This window comes from Erpetoichthys calabaricus, chromosome 1 (assembly GCF_900747795.2).
Source record: "Erpetoichthys calabaricus chromosome 1, fErpCal1.3, whole genome shotgun sequence".
Classification (NCBI taxonomy): Eukaryota; Metazoa; Chordata; class Cladistia; order Polypteriformes; family Polypteridae; genus Erpetoichthys; species Erpetoichthys calabaricus.
In genome coordinates, this window is record NC_041394.2 from 97260242 (window position 1) to 97279587 (window position 19346).

Here is a 19346-nt window from a genome sequence, read left to right on the forward strand (position 1 = left end):
AAACATAAACAAATGTGCTAAACGGAGAGGGGTCTGAATACTTTCTGAATGTCCACTGGCTTTAAATCTTTTGTATTTCCTTTGGTTGTGTTCATTCCCCAACCTTCTCTCTTCTATATTTCTTTCCTGTGTAATCCATTTTTGGACTCACACCTTGCATATTTTTATTTTGCTTTTTAAATACATTGATAGGAGTCAAAATGGAATATGTTGTTCAGAAAAAAATGAATGGATGAATGTAATAAACAACTGCAAAACTGTCTTAGCTCAATAAAGTTACCTTACCGCGCTCCAATCCCTATTTTTCGACATCTTCCACCCTTCATATGACAGTCGCCCTTTAACCCACACGCCAGTCTACATCATTATGCTGGCGAATCCCCCCCCATTCCGCCTTGGCGCTGTCGTTTCCAAATACGGGCCTGTCTCTTTAAGACGCAGGAAGCGGGAGGGGTGGGGGGATTTGTCAGACAGCAACTGAGCAACCCTACCCTACCCAGCAGTAGAGTTGTTTGACGTTCTTCCTTCTCTTTATTGCTCCGGTCAGGGATGTCATTTTTTGGGGTAAAACCCAGGACTTGTCCGCAAAGCTGTGGATGCGCTTGTCTCACAAGGCACCCGTGAGACACCCGTTGAGGGGAAGATGCGGTACCACCGGGGCTCCGTACGTTTTTTTAATGGGGTGACTGGATTTTTTTCTGCTCGCAGAGACTAGTTGCCGGAGCCAGGATTGATGGAGGTCGCCTATTTTTCTCCGTGGGAAGCCTGTTATTTCTAATTGTCAAAAAGGATCGCGCCGCGCTGTCCTTTCAGGCTCTTCGTTTATTGGCGCGTTTCCTCAGACAGAAAATCAACCACAAGACATTGGGACGAAAATAATATTGTTAATAAACAAACGAACAAACAAACAAAAAAACATCAACAAACGATGATCCAGCTACCAAGCACGAGCACGACTAGACGTTTGTCAGTTTTCTGTGTTTCGTCTGCCTGCGATGATACCGAGGATATTAAACCAGTGCGGTACACGAGCATGAAGACTAGCTGATTTTTGGCGTTTTCTAGCTTTGCCCTCTGCGGATGATTGACGGCTGTCTTGCACACTGGGCCCGAGACCTATCGAACTGATTACTCATTCATTCATTCGTTTATTTAATTCAGGCATTTTGCTCTCTGTCTCAGTCACCCCCACCTTCCGTCAGAGTGGACAATTTAAAGAGGACGATAGTCTGCGGCGATGTGGACGGCTTTGTGAATGTAGCCGGCTCGATGTAGATCTATGTAGTGCTCCATTCAGTTAACAGGATTCAGTACGCAGGGACTCTCAGGGAAACATGTCTTCTCGATCGGCACTGCCTTCCGGGAACGAGCGAAATTCGGATCATGTAAGTATCCTGCGCTTTTATTTGCAGAAGTGGGAGGAGGGTATTTGCCGTGTGGACGCGTGTAATCCGGCACTTTGTTGTGGGGTCCCGGGAGATGCCGATGGCGCGCGTCTGTCGCCAGCTGCCCGCCTGCAGTCCCGCATTTTGCGTACACCTCACCTGCTCGGGATGGATGCGGGGTGTCCACTGTGAGCGGCGAGGTAGCGGCAGACGTGTCTTCCATATTTAGAAAGGGGGGGGGGGGGGGGGGGTAGGGTGTGTTTCGTTTATGAAAAATGCATGGCTGCGGTGTGCACTGGCTTGGGGGGGATGATGGCCGGGCTATGCTTTGATTTGAATGCACGTTTTATAGTTGAAATAGAAATGGAAGGATGATTTAGTAAAACTGCGGGCGTATGTTTTCTTTTCAGAAGATTTTTGAACTGTCAGCGCTGCTTTTTCATATAGCACATTAACTCAAAAGGGAATCCCAACCGTATTGTTTTATCAGCAAATTGAACATTGCTTTAATTCCATGCTTCTAAAGCACACCGTTTTGACATTTGGTTCCACAGCCAGCCTTCTGTGTCGGTTCAACTTGTGCTGCCTTTGTCGAAGTGCCATTCCTTATTCAGTTCACACATATACTGCATGGCTTCTGTAAACCGTTCAGGTTGAGTCCAGACTGTCATGGATTACAGTTCCATTCTAGGGTGGCACCCTGCCTTTTCCCATTATTAATGGAATTGGCTTTTGTCACCCAGGGCTGGATGAACAGGTTTGGACCTTGGCTTGCCCAGTGTTCAGGCCCTGACCCCATTAGGCTTTTGGAGCTTACCAAATACGTGATAGAGAAGCCAAGGCCCATTTAAAGCTTCTCTAATTGTCGCTTGAATTACACATTGGTGTAATACTTAATTCACAGGGATGGGGAGTCTGGTTTGGGGATTAAGACTCTAAATGTGGATTGGAACCTTTTATTTCTCTTTTACCTAACTAAGGTTTACCAAACTTGAATTGAGATTCCATTATCCAATTCCTGACTTCATTTTTTCAACTGATAATGTTTTAGACAAAAGCGTTTAACTGTAGATTTTAAAGATATCTGGACAAACTAAGATGTTGTTTTTTTACAGATAAAATTTAGATTTTTTTTCACTTCATAATGCTTCCAATAAGGTGTTGCCGTCTTTTTCCTAATGGAACACAAGAAATATCTGAAAGCATCTGTCTAATCTGAATATATTTTCAAATAGCACTTCAGCCTTTTTATTTTGTAAATTTGATGTTTCTAAACTAATTTCAGCAGTTTGCAGCACACCCTACCCAAATACCCCAGGACACGTTCAAGGACATTTATACCTGAGCTCTTTGCGATCTAGTACAAAATCTTTTTTTTGCAAAGTCTTATCTTTCCATTATGAGGTGATTGGTATGACGTGTAGATCTGTCATCCCTCGATTAATGTGCCGAAGCCCACCTCCACCCTGCCCCCGATTTCCTACCATTTGGAAAAGCAGAAATTCTGTTCAGCTTTGCAGAAGGCACACTTTATAGAAAAAAGACAGAACTCTGTGCCATAAATAAGCCATTTAATAAGTCAAATACATATGGAGACTGCCGCTTTGCCTTTAATTCCAAGGGGCACAGTTATAGATGATGTTGATCACATCTAGAAATGTTAATTATATTCCTCCTTGCAAAAGCAATTGACAGAAACTAGGAATGAGCTAAAGCAGAAAGGCCTGAAAAGTGTAAGGAGAATCTAGAAATATAATGAGCTGTGCATTTGTATAAATAAATAACCCTCATGGATGTATATAGCATGAAATCATAGATTTATGTTTTTGCAAAAACAGTTTACCAGTTTGTATGTTTCTGTGTGTGGTTTTGATCTGCATTTTGCTAGAATAGTAGCTGCTTTATAATTATCACAGTTTAGACTATTGTATTTTCAGTTTGTAACATTTCTCATTATTTTTTCAAATTAATTAATTTTCTTTGCATAATTACGGTTTTATTCTTGCATGATGTTTTTCACTGAGAACAGAGTTTCAGACATTCACAACTAGATGCAGTTTGCAACATTGCTTAAGGCTTAAAAAAATACCAACCCAACTCTTTTGTCGTTGTTCCTCCCTGTCTTCCTTGGGGATCCCCTTATTGTTCACCTAGAATGACTACATCTACTGTATAAAGCCAAAGGAGGGGGATGGGCTGCAGTTTTCTGCAAAAATTCCCAGTTGGGAAATGGTCCACATGAGCCGCAGCAGTCTGAGGATCTAGCTGAGGGAAATGGCCAGAATGAACAGAAAAATCTTCCAGTAAAAGAGAATTATAAGGTGTGGAGTGATGACAGAAATCAGCAGTCCTTAATTATGCCAGTTAAATTTTGAACATAGTCACATTGTGGCCGAGGCAGTGTGCTCCTGGGGTTTATTAGATGCCTGCAACATTCACTGCTCTATGCTGTGCACTCTGCTAGTGGGGACTTGGTCACAAGCTTATTGAATGTGTGTGTTCTCAGCGCACAGTGCAAAATAATATCTATGATAGTGTGCATTCATTTATTTTTAATTAGTCTGATGCATATCTTATCAGTAATATGACCTTTAAATTTAGCATTGGATTGAAACCATAGCCGTGGACATGTATGGTATCAGAAAACAAAAACATGCATTATAGTTGGATTTTTAGATGCCACAATAATTATTCCAGTTCTTCATTCTTCTGTATATAGTGCCTACCTAATGTAGTGACAAGTCAAGTAAAATGACACCTTTTATTGGCTAACTTTGATTTAAGGCCAGAAGTCCACATGACCATCATCATCAAATTCTTCCATGACGACTGATTGAGATCATTTATGTTGGGTAGAATGCCTGGAGGAGGCTGGGTGGTGTCGTGGCCTGGAACCCTTGCAGATTTTTTTTTTTTTTCTCCAGCCGTTTGGAGTTTTTTTGTTTTTCCTGTCCTCCCTGTTAATTAGTGTTCCCTAATTTTCATTCTTATTTATTTTGTCTTTTTTCTCTTTCTTCATCATGTAAAGCACTTTGAGCTACATTGGTTGTATGAAAATGTGCTATATAAATAAATGTTGTTGTAACTAAAAAAGATTACAATATTGTGATCTTTTTTAGTTAGCCAATAAAAGGTGTCATTTTACTTGACTTGTCACTACATTCATAATGGCTAACATGGTACAACACCCTAGTGCCTACCTAAGAAATCCTTTCCAGTATTTATGACTATCTATCCATTTTTAACCAATGCAGGACAGCCAGGCAGCATCAAACACAAAAAAGGAATGAGCCGCAATCCATCACAGGGCACCCCCTGCCTTACACACTCATACTTTGCCAAATTAAGGTTTAAGGTTTCTTTATTTAGTCATGTTTACACAAGAAAACATGAAATTTGTCTTCTCAGTTGCACCTAATAACAGACAGAATGAAGTAAAACAAACAAATAGAAACAAGAGAGGTTAAGGTAAGGCAGTTAGATAATACATATTTACACCAAAAAAAAAAGGTTACAGAATATATATCAAAACCTTAATCATTATCTCAGATATTTCTTATTGAAAAGTCAAATGGCACAAGGAATAAAGGAATTTCTGGAGCAATTTGTGTGGGTTTTCAAAGCGACTATGTGACTAGTGACTATCTATCCATTTTTAACCAATTCAGGACAGCCAGGCAGCATCAAAACCAAAGAAGGAATGAGCTGCAATCCGTCACTTGGCACCTCCTGCCTTACACACTCGTGCTTTTGCAAATTAGGATTGCCATTTAACCTACCTGCAGGTCTTTGGGTGCGAACCAAGCCGATACAAAGTAAGCTTGCAGATTTGGACCAGCAAGTGATGGGGCTTGTGGTTTGAACCATGAGATGGCGGGATTTGTACCATCATGCTGCTGTTTCTTTGTGGGCAATTTTAAAAGTCCCCTTGAATATTGAAGAAGATTTTTTCTTTCCCAAAACGTCTCCAAAATCATTTGATGATTGTTCTTTTATCCCGTTTTTCTAATATTACATTTTTTGGTGGAATTTTTTTAATTGTTCATTGGTTCTCATTAAGAATTTTGGTTAAAGGATGATGCAGCCTGGGACAAGCTTAGTTATGAATAAAGTAGAAAAATGCATATCATTTTTAGAAGGCGAGTGTTATGCAAAGTCTTTGTTTTGGAGCTTCTTTCAGTATGAATATTATTCTAATACATCTTGCATGTTTTCCTATCATACTTGGTTCTGGGGGGCACAGAGTCTGTCATGGCAGCAATGAGAATAAGACAGGAAGCCTCTCTAAACAGAAAGCCCACACTGGGGAATTTATTTTGCCAATTGAGCTGATAGTATATCTTTGAATGGTGGGAGTAAACCGGAACAAACACGCTGAGAGCATGCAGTGACACCTCGGCTGGAGTCAAGCCTGGATCCAAGTACCGCAGGGTGGCGGAGATACTGTCCTTACTGTGTGCCACCATCCGGTTCAGTGTTCCATAATGAAGAAATAACAGAACATGGAGAATTCTGAAATACCACATCAAAATAGCGGGAGTTGTAAGGTGCTGCCTCATATTCTTTTCTGCTAGGTCAGGCTTTGACCTCAACACACCACAATTGAATTAACAATTTGAAAAGTGCTGTCTGTGATACCTTCAAATTAATAGTGTTTGTAATTTAAAATCAAGAAAATATTTCATGTAAACTAGAAATTTAATCTTGGCAAGGGTAGTTAAGTCAAATGTAAATTATTTTGTGAAATATTTTTTTTATCAAATTAAATGCTCCCAATTAGATACATAGTTCCTTCATTATTTACAGCACACTTTTCTTATCTTTGCTTTGTTTCATTGTAATACCACTATAGTATTGTAAATCTACTGTGACTGCTATATTAATTCTTTTGTTGATACAATAACAATAATACCAAGACAAATCTTAAAAAGCTAATGTTTAGAGGAACAAACTGTTGTTCATAGCTCATTTTTAAACATTTCTCTTTAAACATTCAGTTTATGACATGGTGTCTTTTCATGTTCAGCATGATATGTCAGTAGTGAGGAGAGAAGTACTAGATATAGAAGCCTTGCTTCAGTCCCTAATTTTTTAATCTTGTTTTGTTCACTGGCTTATATGGCTGGTGAAACAAACTACTTAACGTTTTACTTACTATTTGAGCAAGAAGGGCATTAAGTTTTTTCAAATGCAGGTACAGTTTAGCAGTGCTCCCTCAGTTTTTATGTTTTAATCTGTGTTACTCTGGAAAGGATACTGTAAATTATACAATGACAAAGCTAATAATTATCTATTCACAAAGCCCAATAGATCAGACCCATCAGAATCACCTAAAGGCTCTGTCCATCAATGTTCCAAATCCACTGGTTCAGTAAAGATTAGTAAGACTTTGTATGTTATTCCTTAGCTATCAGGTGCAGGGTAGGAGGGGGCATCTTTCTGTAGCATGGCACACTCAATTGCAATTTGCTAGTCTGCCCATCTTTGAACTGTGGGAGAAATGCATCCAGAAAACATGCAGACACCACATAGAGTAACACTGGAGCTTAATTGTCATGAAGCACAACATTATCTGCCATGCTGCTTCACTTTGCTTTATATATTTTGTTTTTTTCTGGTTGTTTCTTTGTGCAAAGGAAGGCTGTTATAGAGTGATAAGTTAATTCTGACCATTTTGGTTATAAATGACAGTAACATATGTTATAAAAACAGTAAATTCTGAGTTTCTAGGGGAAAAATAAACCTTAAATGGAGCACCAGATCATCACGGTCTCACTCCTAAGCAGGGCAGTTTAGATTTTTCAGTTAACCTAACGTTTGTGCCTTTGAGATTGGGGAGGAGAACTGGAACATTTGGAGAAAAACTCCCACAGGCACAAGGAGAGCTATGCAAACTCCAAAGAGACAGTTGGGTGCAAGATTTGAATGCAAGATGCTGAATGTGAGAGATGGCAGCACTGCTCACTGTGCTGCTTGTCATTTTATTAGTTGAGGTAAATGCCAAATGAAAAAAATCGATACTTAGTTTTTTAGGGTTTTTTTTGCAATAGTCTTTTGATTTGGTTTTAATTAAAGTATAAATTATATCTCAAGATAGTTTTTAAACAATACTACAGAAATAAGTTTAAAGTAAAGAGTGTTTTTTAATAGCTCTAGAAAATAATGCTGCAGTTTTAAAGCATTCGAATAAGAAGTACAGAAAAATTTTTATTTTTGTCTTTATAACTAGTTTCAACTAACATGTGGTTTATGCAAGTACACCAGCAATTAAGTTTTCCTTTTTTTCAAACTGAATTCTCCAAACCACTGGTGTTCGAATAGCTGCTGAATGGTAACTGATGACCGTCATTTTCAGCTCCAGCAGATGTTGTTTGTAAAGCACAGTCACAGTCAACTGGGGTTGTTCAGAGCCAGTAGTGTGCCGATAATTGCTTTATTTACAATATTTGTGCCCTGAAAAAGACCAATTACTTAACATATTCCTTAACTGTGAAATTATTTTTTGTTTGCCTTGCCTAAAAAGCTAAGACAGAAACCAGTCCTACTTGGTGTAGTAGTCTAGCCCAGGACCATTTACACAGATACCTACATCAATGTAGGCCACTTTAGAACCCCCAGTCAACCTAAAAAGTACACCTGTAGACAGTAGGTGAGCACTGAATTTCAGACAGGATGAACCTGACAACATTGTGAACACATCCATATTCCACACAGTTAGCATTGTAACCCAGAATTCATCTGGGGACTCGTGCATTGTGGTGTGTCAGCATCATGCCCCCTTCTTCAAAATTATGAGCATCTTAATTTTTCTGTGTTTTTTAAGAACCTTTACCATACTGTGTTAAAATTGGTGTTCTTGAGTTGATCGATCCTCTGAGTCTTTCTTAGAATATAAGAAATTTGGCAAATGAGAGGAGGCCATTCAGTTCATCAGGCTTGTTTGTGTAGCAAATAGCTAAGCTGTGTCAGTATCTCATCCATATATGTCTAAAAGTTGTCAAGGCTTCTGCTTCAACTTTGACTTCATTACACATGGTCTGTACAGTCCTTGTAACCCAAATGCTGTGCTAGTGTGAATGACACTACAGTGGGATCAGTAAGTGCTTTTTCACTCTGTTCTTGTAATTCATTAGACTGCTGAGTGGTGATCTATATTCTTGTGTTTCTTCCTTTTAAGTATTGCAGACTTTTCATTTCTCCACATTGATCATTCTCAGGCCTGATCCAGGAAGACTACAGTGGCAGCAGGTTTTTGTTCCAAACCAATCTCGTAATTGCATGTCAGTTATTGCTCCTGAAACCATTATTTCTCAAACAACATTATTTTGAATAAAAACTTTCAGCCCCAGTGGCACTCCCAGGCCCAAACGTGAGGACTTTTTCTATATACAGTAATATTGGCTACACCATGACAAATGGATCAGGTTAAAACTTTATACACCAATCTGTTTTACAAATTCATCTATCCATCTTCCAAACCCACTTTATTGTTGTTCTAATTCAGATACACCAAGAGCAATGGGTGTAAAGCAGAAATTAACCTTAGATGGGATGCTAGTCCATTTTAGGGCAAAGTCATCTGCACACATTGAGATGGCAAGCAAAGAGATCACCAGTCAATTTAACTTGCTTAGCATTTTATTGTAAGCAGAATATTCCTGAACACATGTAGAACATGCAAACGGTGATTGGGCCAGGATTCAGACTGAGGGCTATGAGACAGCAATGCTAAGCCCTGTGTGACTATGTATCATATTAAATTAAATTCACGTTTTGTATAGTATATTGCACACTTATAGCTCAATGTGCAATATATAATAAATAATGTATTAAAATCATACAGAAAGTAACTTTCAAAAATAAAAACTCATATCGTGGTTTGTGTTTGCCAATTTCTATCCATTAGTCCCAAGGCAGCATTATTCACTGCACCACTTTTCTGCCCCATATAAAAAAAATAAATAAGTGACAAAACAAAAAATACTGTGAAATCTTTGCAAAGAACACAGATTGCCCAGAGGAGACCAAAAAAAAAATCTGTGGTTATGATGATTTATAAGCCATATAAGAATTGGCATACCTTACGGTGTGAGCCATTTGAGACGACCCAAAAGGACAATAAAATACCAAGTGCTCACAGCCATTGATATTTCACAAGCTCCATTCCCCTTGGAAGGAGCAGACTCTTGTGTAAAGTTTCACAGCGTGCATAGTGAGCAGGAGCTTGGAATAGAAACATCTGGACAGGGACATCCTTGCAGGTTTTACTTGGCAACTTCACACAATGTGTAGTGGATGGCTGCAAGTCACCATGGAGACTGCTGATGCTGTTGCTTGCTTGGTGTGTTCTTTTTAGTCTTTGAGAGTGATGCAAATAATTCATTTGAAAATAAATATTGGCTTGTTGTAAATATAAAAATGGAAGTGTTTGATTCAATGTAGTTAACTCATTCATTCTAGAATAATGAAGTAAATGTTTAGTTTGTTTATTCACAAAAAGAAAGTGGATAGTGGAAAGTGGTTATGTTTCATTTGTTTGATTTTTTTTTTTTTTTTGTGTACTGTATGTGGACAAAATAAATTTCTCATTCATTTGCAAGAAGTTGAGTTATGGAGTATCCCCAAAAAGCTGGGATATTCCCTGTTGCTATTAGTGTATGTTTTTGTTTGCTATCCGGAGATATTAAAGCTGACTGAAGGCTCAGCAGTGCACAGGAGCTGTCTTTCAGTTGGTAATTTAAAATTGTGGCAGTTGTTCACAGTCAACATGTTAAACCCAGAGCTTTAGTGGGAATTTCCTCTTTTGATTGGGAGCATAGATATATAATATATAATATTATAATATACCAGATAAAGCATACATTTTTTTTCTAGAATAGGAAGGATTCATTTTCAGAATCCAATTGTCTGTGAGCTGTTTACTGGGTTTGCAGTAAATGTTCTCTGCAGTGGCAGTAGGGAGATGGTGGCATCCTCGTTTATTTATTTATTCTTTTTTCTCCCCACATTATTTGAGCTGCACCTTTTTAGATTTCCCACTACTATTAATTAGACTAAGAGGTTTGCTGATCTTATGTTACCTTTTAGATCTGGTTAGTGGGTGAGGACCTTAAGACTGTGAGAATTAATACCAATTTATAGAGTAAATATAGTAAGTGAAAGCATCAGATTAAATAAAGAATTCATTATAATTTAAAATTTACTTTATCCTAATTATATTTGCTTTGTGGATCAGTCTACCATTCTTTAATGTTTAACTGCCAATATTAACAACTGGTAATATGATTATGAACAATTTCTTAACATCCAGTTCAGGTTAATTTGAATTGAATTTGAGAGTGGAGTGTACAGAAGTGATCTAGAAGGCTGAAAAGGGTGTTAGGTTATGCTGTATATCATGAGGTGTGGAGGATAAGGCAAGGAAGGTTAAGGTTTAGTTATATAACACACTAGTGAGGCCTCACCTGCAGTGCAGTGTTTGGGGTCTCCATATTGCAAAAAGTCACAGCAGCACTTAGGGTTGTACAATATACCAGTATTGGGTGTTAAAAAAAAAAGTTAAATCTGTTAAACAGTACGGTACCCATATTTTGTTAATTTCAATACCTGAAGGAGTGTTCAAACACTTTTCCCTCAGTGGCAACTGCCACTCTTTGAATGTATATAATACAGTGGGCCAAAAAAGTATTTAGTCAGCCACCAATTGTTCTCCCACTTAAAAAGATGAGAGAGGCCTGTAATTTTCATCATAGGTATACCTCAACAATGAGAGACAAAATGAGAAAAAAAAAATCCAGAAAATCCCATTGTCTGATTTTTGAAGAATTTATTTGCAAATTATGGTGGAAAAAACGTATTTGGTCAATAACAAAAGTTCATCTCAATACTTTGTTATATACCCTTTGTTGGCAATGACAGAGGTCAAACGTTTTCTGTAAGTCTTCACAAGGTTTTCACACACTGTTGCTGGTATTTTGGCCCATTCCTCCATGTAGATCTCCTCTAGAGCAGTGATGTTTTGGGGCTGTCGCTGGGCAACACGGACTTTCAACTCCCTCCAAAGATTTTATATGGGGTTGAGATCTGGAGACTGGCTAGGCCACTCCAGGACCTTGAAATGCTTCTAACGAAGCCACTCCTTCGTTACCTGGGCGGTGTGTTTGGGATCATTGTCATGCTGAAAGACCCAGCCACGTTTCATCTTCAATACCCTTGCTGATGAAAGGAGGTTTTCACTCAAAATCTGACGATACATGGCCCCATTCATTCTTTCCTTTACACGGATCAGTCGTCCTGGTCTCTTTGCAGAAAAACTGCCCCAAAGCATGATGTTTCCACCCCCATGCTTTACAGTAGGTATGGTGTTCTTTGGATGCAACTCAGCATTCTTTCTCCTCCAAACACGACAAGTAGAGTTTTTACCAAAAGTTCTATTTTGGTTTCATCTGACCATATGACATTCTCCCAATCCTCTTCTGGATCATCCGAATGCTCCCTAGCAAACTTCAGACGGGCCTGCACATGTACTGGCTTAAGCAGGGGGACACGTCTGGCACTGCAGGATTTGAGTCCCTGGCGATGTAGTGTGTTACTGATGGTAGCCTTTGTTACTTTGGTCCCAGCTCTCTGCAGGTCATTCACTAGGTCCCCCCGTGTGGTTCTGGGATTTTTGCTCACCGTTCTTGTGATCATTTTGAACCCACGGGGTGAGATCTTGTGTGGAACCCCAGATCGAGGGAGATTATCAGTGGTCTTATATGTCTTCCATTTTCTAATAATTGCTCCAACAGTTGATTTCTTCACACCAAGCTGCTTACCTACTGTATTGCAGATTCAGTCTTCCCAGCCTGGTGCAGGTCTACAATTTTGTTTCTGGTGTCCTTTGATAGCTCTTTGGTCTTGGCCATAGTGGAGTTTGGAGTGTGACTGTTTGAGGTTGTGGACAGGTGTCTTTTATATTGACAATGAATTCAAACAGTTGCCATTAATACAGGTAACGAGTGGAGGACAGAGGATCCTCTTACAGAAGAAGTTACAGGTCTGTGAGAGCCAGAAAGCTTGCTTGTTTGTAGGTGACCAAATACTTATTTTTCCACCATAATTTGCAAATAAATTCTTTAAAAATCAGACAATGTGATTTTCTGGATTTTTTTTTCACATTTTGTCTCTCATAGTTGAGGTATACCTATGATGAAATTTACAGGGCTCTCTCATCTTTTTAAGTGGGAGAACTTGCACAATTGGTGGCTGACTAAATACTTTTTTGCCCCACTGTATATTAATATAAACATTCTGGAGACTCGAAGGGGCCTTACAAGCTTCTATTGTTTGTTTGCAGAATATGGCAAGGCAAGGAGATGCATGACTGTGAGGTGAAGTAGTGAGATTTGTGTGTTTGGGGTAGATGGAGGGTATATGGTTGAGGAGTCTTCTGTTGTTTACTTCAGTACGGTTTTGGTACTGATGCTGCTTTCTAAAACTTATTGATGCTGAAGTAAAAATTTTAGTACCAGTCCAACACTTGCAGCCCTAGAGCTCCCAGCTGTTACTTTAAAATCTGGAAACTTGCTAAGGGAAGATTTTGCACAAACATCATACAATGTTCTTTTTTTGTGCAAAGAATCATAGAGACACAGAATAAATTAGCAAGTAGTATGGTGGAGAGTAGAATTTTAGTGACCTTCAAATCTCAACTTAACGTTTTTGTTTGAACCCTGTAGAGACAGTAAATAGGATGGACGGGCTTGTTGGGTGGAATGGTCTGTTCTTGTCAAAATATTTCAAATGTTCTAATGTCAGGGTAGTGTTATGATTTGGATTTTGAAGCACCAGCCAGCAGAGCAGACCTGGGCCTCTACAGGCATGTCCAAAATAGCCTCACCCCAACCCGGCTAGCTCCTGCATTACTGCCTGAGGTTGTAGCCTAACCAGATCCAAAAATGATGAAACAGGCATTTAATATTCAGAATGCCTTTAAGTTCCAAAAATATCTTGGATGCTTCTCAACCATAAAAAAAACTTAAAGAATCAGTTCACAAAATTAACTCTTATAAATGTGGATATTGATTAAAAAATAGAAAAATATAACAAAGGGCTCAAAAACAGCAAAAAGAAGTTGCCTAAAATGCAGTCATAGGCAAAGAAGTTACAAATTGCAATCCAAAGCTGAAATCCGATAAACAGAACATAAGAGTAAATCCAAAATCAGGAAGTTTGCATGAAAAAAACAATACTGTGTCTCCAGTAAACTTCAATGCATCACTCCTGAGATCCTCCTCTCTAGACCCTAAATAGCCAAAAGGAAGTCTCAGGAGTGGTGACGTCAGGGTGGCCCTGCCTCTTGAGATACCAAAGGAAGAGCCTCACATTTAAAGGCATAGCACACAACTTATGAAAAATAAGCAAAGCCAACATAAATAACCAAGAAATATGAAAAGTAATAATTTATCAAAAATAGCAGAAATACATAAATATGAGCCACGGAATAAACCCTGACTGTAATAGAACAGGTAGAGGTGGTAAAAGAAACCACACACCACACACATTCTCCAGTGCGAATGTCCTTTAATTAAACTTGGAGGTTGTCTTGTCAGTGTGGTAAAATTGCCAGTTCCATGCAAACATCCTCCATTTTTTTGCAAACCTGACATTCTAAGTACATTTTTTTCTCTCACAGATTTTGGATGGTAAACATTTTTTGTGCCGTTATTTTTGTCTTCCTAAAAGACACATTTTTTGTGAAACTAAGCAATAATTATCTTTGACCACATGGCACCATTTGGTGACTTTCTGAATACAACTGTCATTTATGTTTCTGAAATTTCTTGTCATAATAGTTTAAATTTTGTAATTGTGCAACTTTCAAGAAGGTTATTAAAATACTCAAAGAAGAAATTAATAAGGCACATAATAGGAAATCATTTTGACTTTAAGAATTGCTTTGCAGTTCCAATAAGATTTTAAAGTTGGCATACATATAATCTAGTCATCCGTCTTTTTGCAGACCCACTTAATCTAATCCAGGGACACATTAGGTTGATGTGTGTTTATTTTTTTTATAAAGCTAAAAAAAAGAATAATAATGGCCCTGTATTATATAACATACAGTAACACATAGGCTATTACACTAAATGTGCATTTCCAAGGTAATGGAATGCAGCAAGATAAAGAATATCGACATATTAGTATTTTAGCATGCTCCATTATTCCAAAATAACCCTCAGTTAGGGGTTAACATCTCACTGCATGACAGCTGGGTGCATTTGCTTACTATTACTTTTTTGAAATATGTTTTATATTTCTATTAAGTTTCTTCTTAACTTTCTTGTATAAAGTGTGCGGCCATCTGTTCACTACAAAACGTTTTTCTGAGTTAAAACTATTGCTAATTGTCTTTATTCCCTTTATAATATATTATAAGCTGTTATGTGTACTGCATCTATGCTTAGACTGAAAAGATGTGACATTTGGTTAGGCAGCATGGCATAGTAGCTAAAGAACCACATTGTAAATTACTAAGCTGCCAGTTCAGTTTCCTCCTCTGACTAAATGTATGTCTCTGGGCAGCTAACATAACCTGCTTATGCTCTTAGTGTAAAAAGTGTCTCCTACTAGTGGCAGGTTCTGCAGAAAGGTGCTATTTAAAAGGAATGTTGTTTCTGTTCCTCTCTTCTTATACCTTGTACAAATATCATAATTTTTCTCTTAACTTTACTTTCCATTTCACACATATCCTTTTTTTGATGTGGAAGCCAGATATACACCAATATTTCCTGATGTAACCTCAAAAGTGCATTATAAAGTCGATCCTCTTTAGGGTTGTGCACCATATGCAGAGTTATATAACACAATATACTGATTTTCCTGGTTAATTGATTCTGTCAGCTGCCTATATCTGTAATGGTGGATTGAACAGCACTCCCTAGACTATTATTTTTAATCCATAGCAGAGTTACTCAACTGTTAGCCCATAATTCAGAGGGTATAGATTCTAATTCTGCAAAAATAAACCATGGCTTGTTTTATCCAGGTCACTGTCAGTCTTCTGGAGGCTTCCTACAGTAGACTTGTCCTGTGACACCCTGGCAGTATCCGTGTTCCTGGCAGCCTCTTCCTAGCTAGACACCCTGTCACAGTAATAGCAGTTTGTTCACTGTGATATGCTACAGTAGTTCTTGTTATATTGTTATTGTGTAACTGAAACACATTAACTTGTTGTCAACTACTTCTAAAGAGAAAACGGGAAGTGTGAAAAAAGTGTTTATTATTGTCAGCTAATTTAGCTAAGTTGTTTTTTCTGCACAGTTTTTCTTGAATCATTTTTATAAATTAAGAGCACCTATAATTTCCTCTTGTTCTTTAGAAGCCTTTCCACTTTCAGGATCTTAGTCTGCGGTGGGCTTGCGCCCTGCCCGGGGTATGTTTCCTACCTTGTGCCCTGTGTTGGCTGGGATTGGCTCCAGCAGACCCCCGTGACCCTGTATTTAGGATCTAGCAGGATGGATGGATTGATCTTACAGTTCTCCAAGTGCTGAAGTCATCTGTGCTACATGCTTGGAATCTCTGCACCCCAACCCCAATTAACCACTACAAAGGTAGCTTATTATCATTCAAGTTTTAAAAATGTATTTTAAGGATAACAATATCATGATCCCATGTGTTATAAAAGGGTTTATTGCACACGTGTGAAAGCCAGGGGCCTCAATATTTCTCTCTATTATAATAAAATAATCCTGGGACGAGATGATACATGACTTTTTCAGAGAGATACTTTCATGTCCCGCAAGATGAGACTTTGTGCCAAGAGATTTAACCACACCTGGGGCCGGAAATAAAAGGCAAAGAGTAGATGACAAAGTAGAATGTTGTACAGAATTCAAAAACATTGGTGCGATACACAGTTTTTTACTTTGAAAAAAATTTGCAAAATGTCTAATGCCATCTTTTTGCTTTGTTATTCTGGGGGTATTGAGCATAGTTTAGTGATGAGAAAAAAATATTTTATGTGATTTTAGCACAAGACTACAATGTAACAAAATGTGAAGTGAATGAAGGGGTCTGAATACTTTCTGAACCCTCTGTATGCTAGTCAGTAGGTGGAAAATGTAATGCTGTTATATGAATGATTTTTTTTCCCCCCACATTAAAGTATTACTTATGAAGGCAGCATGGTGTCACAATAACTAGTGTCCTGCTTGTGAGCTCTGAAGCTCTGGCTTTGAATGTCAGTCCAATTCTTGTTATGTGAAATTCACCCTTATCTTGTTCTTCTGTAACATGTATTAAGTTAATTATTGGCTTTGAATTGACTCCATATGAGTAAATATGGATGTGACAATGGGTGTAGCTGGGGAAGGATTGGCACCCCATCAAGGGTTGCACTTGACATTGCTAGGGTGGTCTTCAGCTGCTGTAAGCCTGAATTGTTTTAAACAAGGCTGATGATGGATGGATGAAGTTTTTTTTTTTTTTTTTTATTTAAAAATTTCAGCATAGTGACCGAAAGAACGAGATCGCAAATACAAGCGGCTGAAATGAGTTTCCTCCGCAGGGTGTCTGGGCTCTCCCTTAAAGATAGGGGTGAGAAGCTCAGTCATCCGGGAGGGGCTCAGAGTAGAGCCGCTGCTCCTCCGCATCGAGAGGAGTCAGATGAGGTGGCTTGGGCATCTGATCAGGATGCCTCCTGGACGCCTCCCTGGTGAGGTGTTCCGGGCATGTCCAACCGGGAGGAGGCCCAGGGGAAGACCCAGGACACGCTGGAGGGACTATGTCTCCCGGCTGGCCTGGGAACGCCTTGGGATTCTCCCGGAAGAGCTAGAAGAAGTGGCCGGAGAGAGGGAAGTCTGGGCATCTCTGCTCAAGCTGCTGCCCCTGTGACCCTACCTCGGATAACCGGAAGAGGATGGATGGATGGATGGAAAAATTTCAGCAGCAACATGAGGAATTTAATTGAAAATGAGATGGGAATTGACACAAAAGTGGCAGCATTGCCCAGTTTTTGCTGAAGTCTGTTCTGACCTTCCAGAGAAGCTGGCTTTGCTACTCAAGTGTGAATGAATTGTAAATTCAAAAACTGAAATTTGAATAGACCAAATTTTCTTACATTTGAATAAATAAGAAAACACATACTCATGAACTCGCATAAAAAGAAAGTAACCCCCCCACCATAAACCATCCCAGCACTGCAAATGGAGAAAGGACATAAAGAGAGAAGAGTAAGAGAAAACCCAAAGTAATGCAGTTTGGGGTAAGAGGAGACCAAAAAAACGGAGTTGCAGTGCCAAGGTCTTCTTGTCCTGTACTAGGTAAGCTTTAACTAACCAGTCATGGATTGTGGATCTAGATGAGCTGTTAATCCACAACATGGAGAATTTTAGGACTGTATTATTTATAGAGATGGTGAGAAAGAGTCGGGAATAGGGATTCCCGGACATTTTTCATTCCTGCATTCCCGGGAATGAAACTGCTGTAATTCCCGGGAAAACGGGAACGGCCAAGCTCGCATATAGCGTGTAAAAGTGTAAAAATCGATCAAGAAATAACAGAGTTGAAAATAATTAAGGAGGCGCCATTGCTACAGCTTGCACTTCATCAGACAACAGCTTTGAACAGCAACTTGAAATTGCAATGCGTCAGTCTGTGCCAAGAAACTTGCCATCACAGAATGATGACAAGAAACTGAATGCATCAGTAAAAGCTGAAATGGCGGTGTTTCAGCGCAACGGCAAGCGCGGGCGTTGAACAAGTCTATCAGTATCTGATGATTGTGCCGCCTACTTCAGTGGGGGCAGAGCATGCTTTCTCAGCAGCTGGCGTACTTCTGCACGAAGGTGAGCTCTCGCATGGACGACCGCACCCTGGACACATTAATAATAATAATCTATATATATAATTCACTAAGCCGCCGCCAGCACAAGCAAGACACCCATGGAAGCACGCAGGACGGAGCCACACCCACCAACTCTAAGACCATTGGATACGATGACAACTCGCAGAGCCACGCCCACCAACTCGGACACAGCAACTCACAACACAGGGCGTCATTCGCGTTCGTCTCTGCTACACTCCACGTGCACCTCTGAGCCATGTTGACTTTTCATTATTCTTTTCGGTTATGACGCACAACCGTGTCCACCATAGCAAACTGTTTTACACGCCATGGTCTTAGAGTTGGTGGGCGGGTCTCCGTGAGTTGCTCTTGCGAGCGGGCACATGACCAGGTGGTGTGTATGCTTCGAGAACGAGGGTGGATGTGGCAGGACCATCTAAGAAGAGGTATGTTTATCACGGATGTGAATCGCTGTATGCAGCGTGTAAAACAGTTTGCGAGGGGTATCCCATGGTCTTAGAGTAGGTAGGTGGTTCTCTGTTAGTTGCTCTTGCAAGTGGGCACATGACCAGGCAGTGTGCATGCTTTGAGTGCGAGGGTGGACGCGACAGGACCATCTAAGAATAATCATGTTTGTCGTGGATGTGAATCGCTGTATGCACTCACAAACTGCAACAACTTACCAAACAAGGACACCCTGTCTCTCGAGGCATTCACACTGCCGGAAAACAACCATGGGATACGCAAAAAAATAGCCATGTCAGTCAACTCACAAAGCCCAGCGTCCACCCACGCTGTCAAGGCATTCACAGTGCCTGCTCATGTGCCCGGACGCAACAACTCACCAACTTGCTTTCGTCTCTGCTACAGTACACATGCACCACTGAGCCACGTTGACTTTTCATTATTCTTTTTGGTTTCGGCTGCATTTCTATATATAATCCACCAAGTTGTCCGACCATGGGATACAAACGACAGATCACCGCCCAACAACTCGAACCGATACAGAGACATGCCCACCAACTCTAAGAGCATGGGACAAGAATGCCTGCCCGCCCGCCCATCTGACTGTTACCAGCGTTCAACGCAATGTACTGGAGTGTAAAACCATTACAACTGCTAACTCACAAACT

The 19346-nt window shown here is 39.7% G+C and overlaps 1 protein-coding gene across 4 annotated transcripts in view; it reads left to right on the forward strand.

The window, feature by feature from the left end:
- The first annotated feature begins 452 nt into the window (after positions 1 to 452).
- mark4b (MAP/microtubule affinity-regulating kinase 4b) overlaps positions 453 to 19346 on the forward strand; it is a 236789-nt gene continuing 217895 nt past the window's right edge. For 2 of the 4 annotated variants that reach the window (XM_051922150.1, XM_028803986.2), the window contains exon 1: positions 453 to 1385. In XM_051922150.1, the coding sequence (XP_051778110.1) occupies positions 1335 to 1385 (51 nt within the window). In that variant the 5' untranslated portion in view covers positions 453 to 1334. The remainder of the gene's footprint in view (positions 1386 to 19346) is intronic. The other 2 variants (XM_028803979.2, XM_028803994.2) reach the window with 1 other exon arrangement.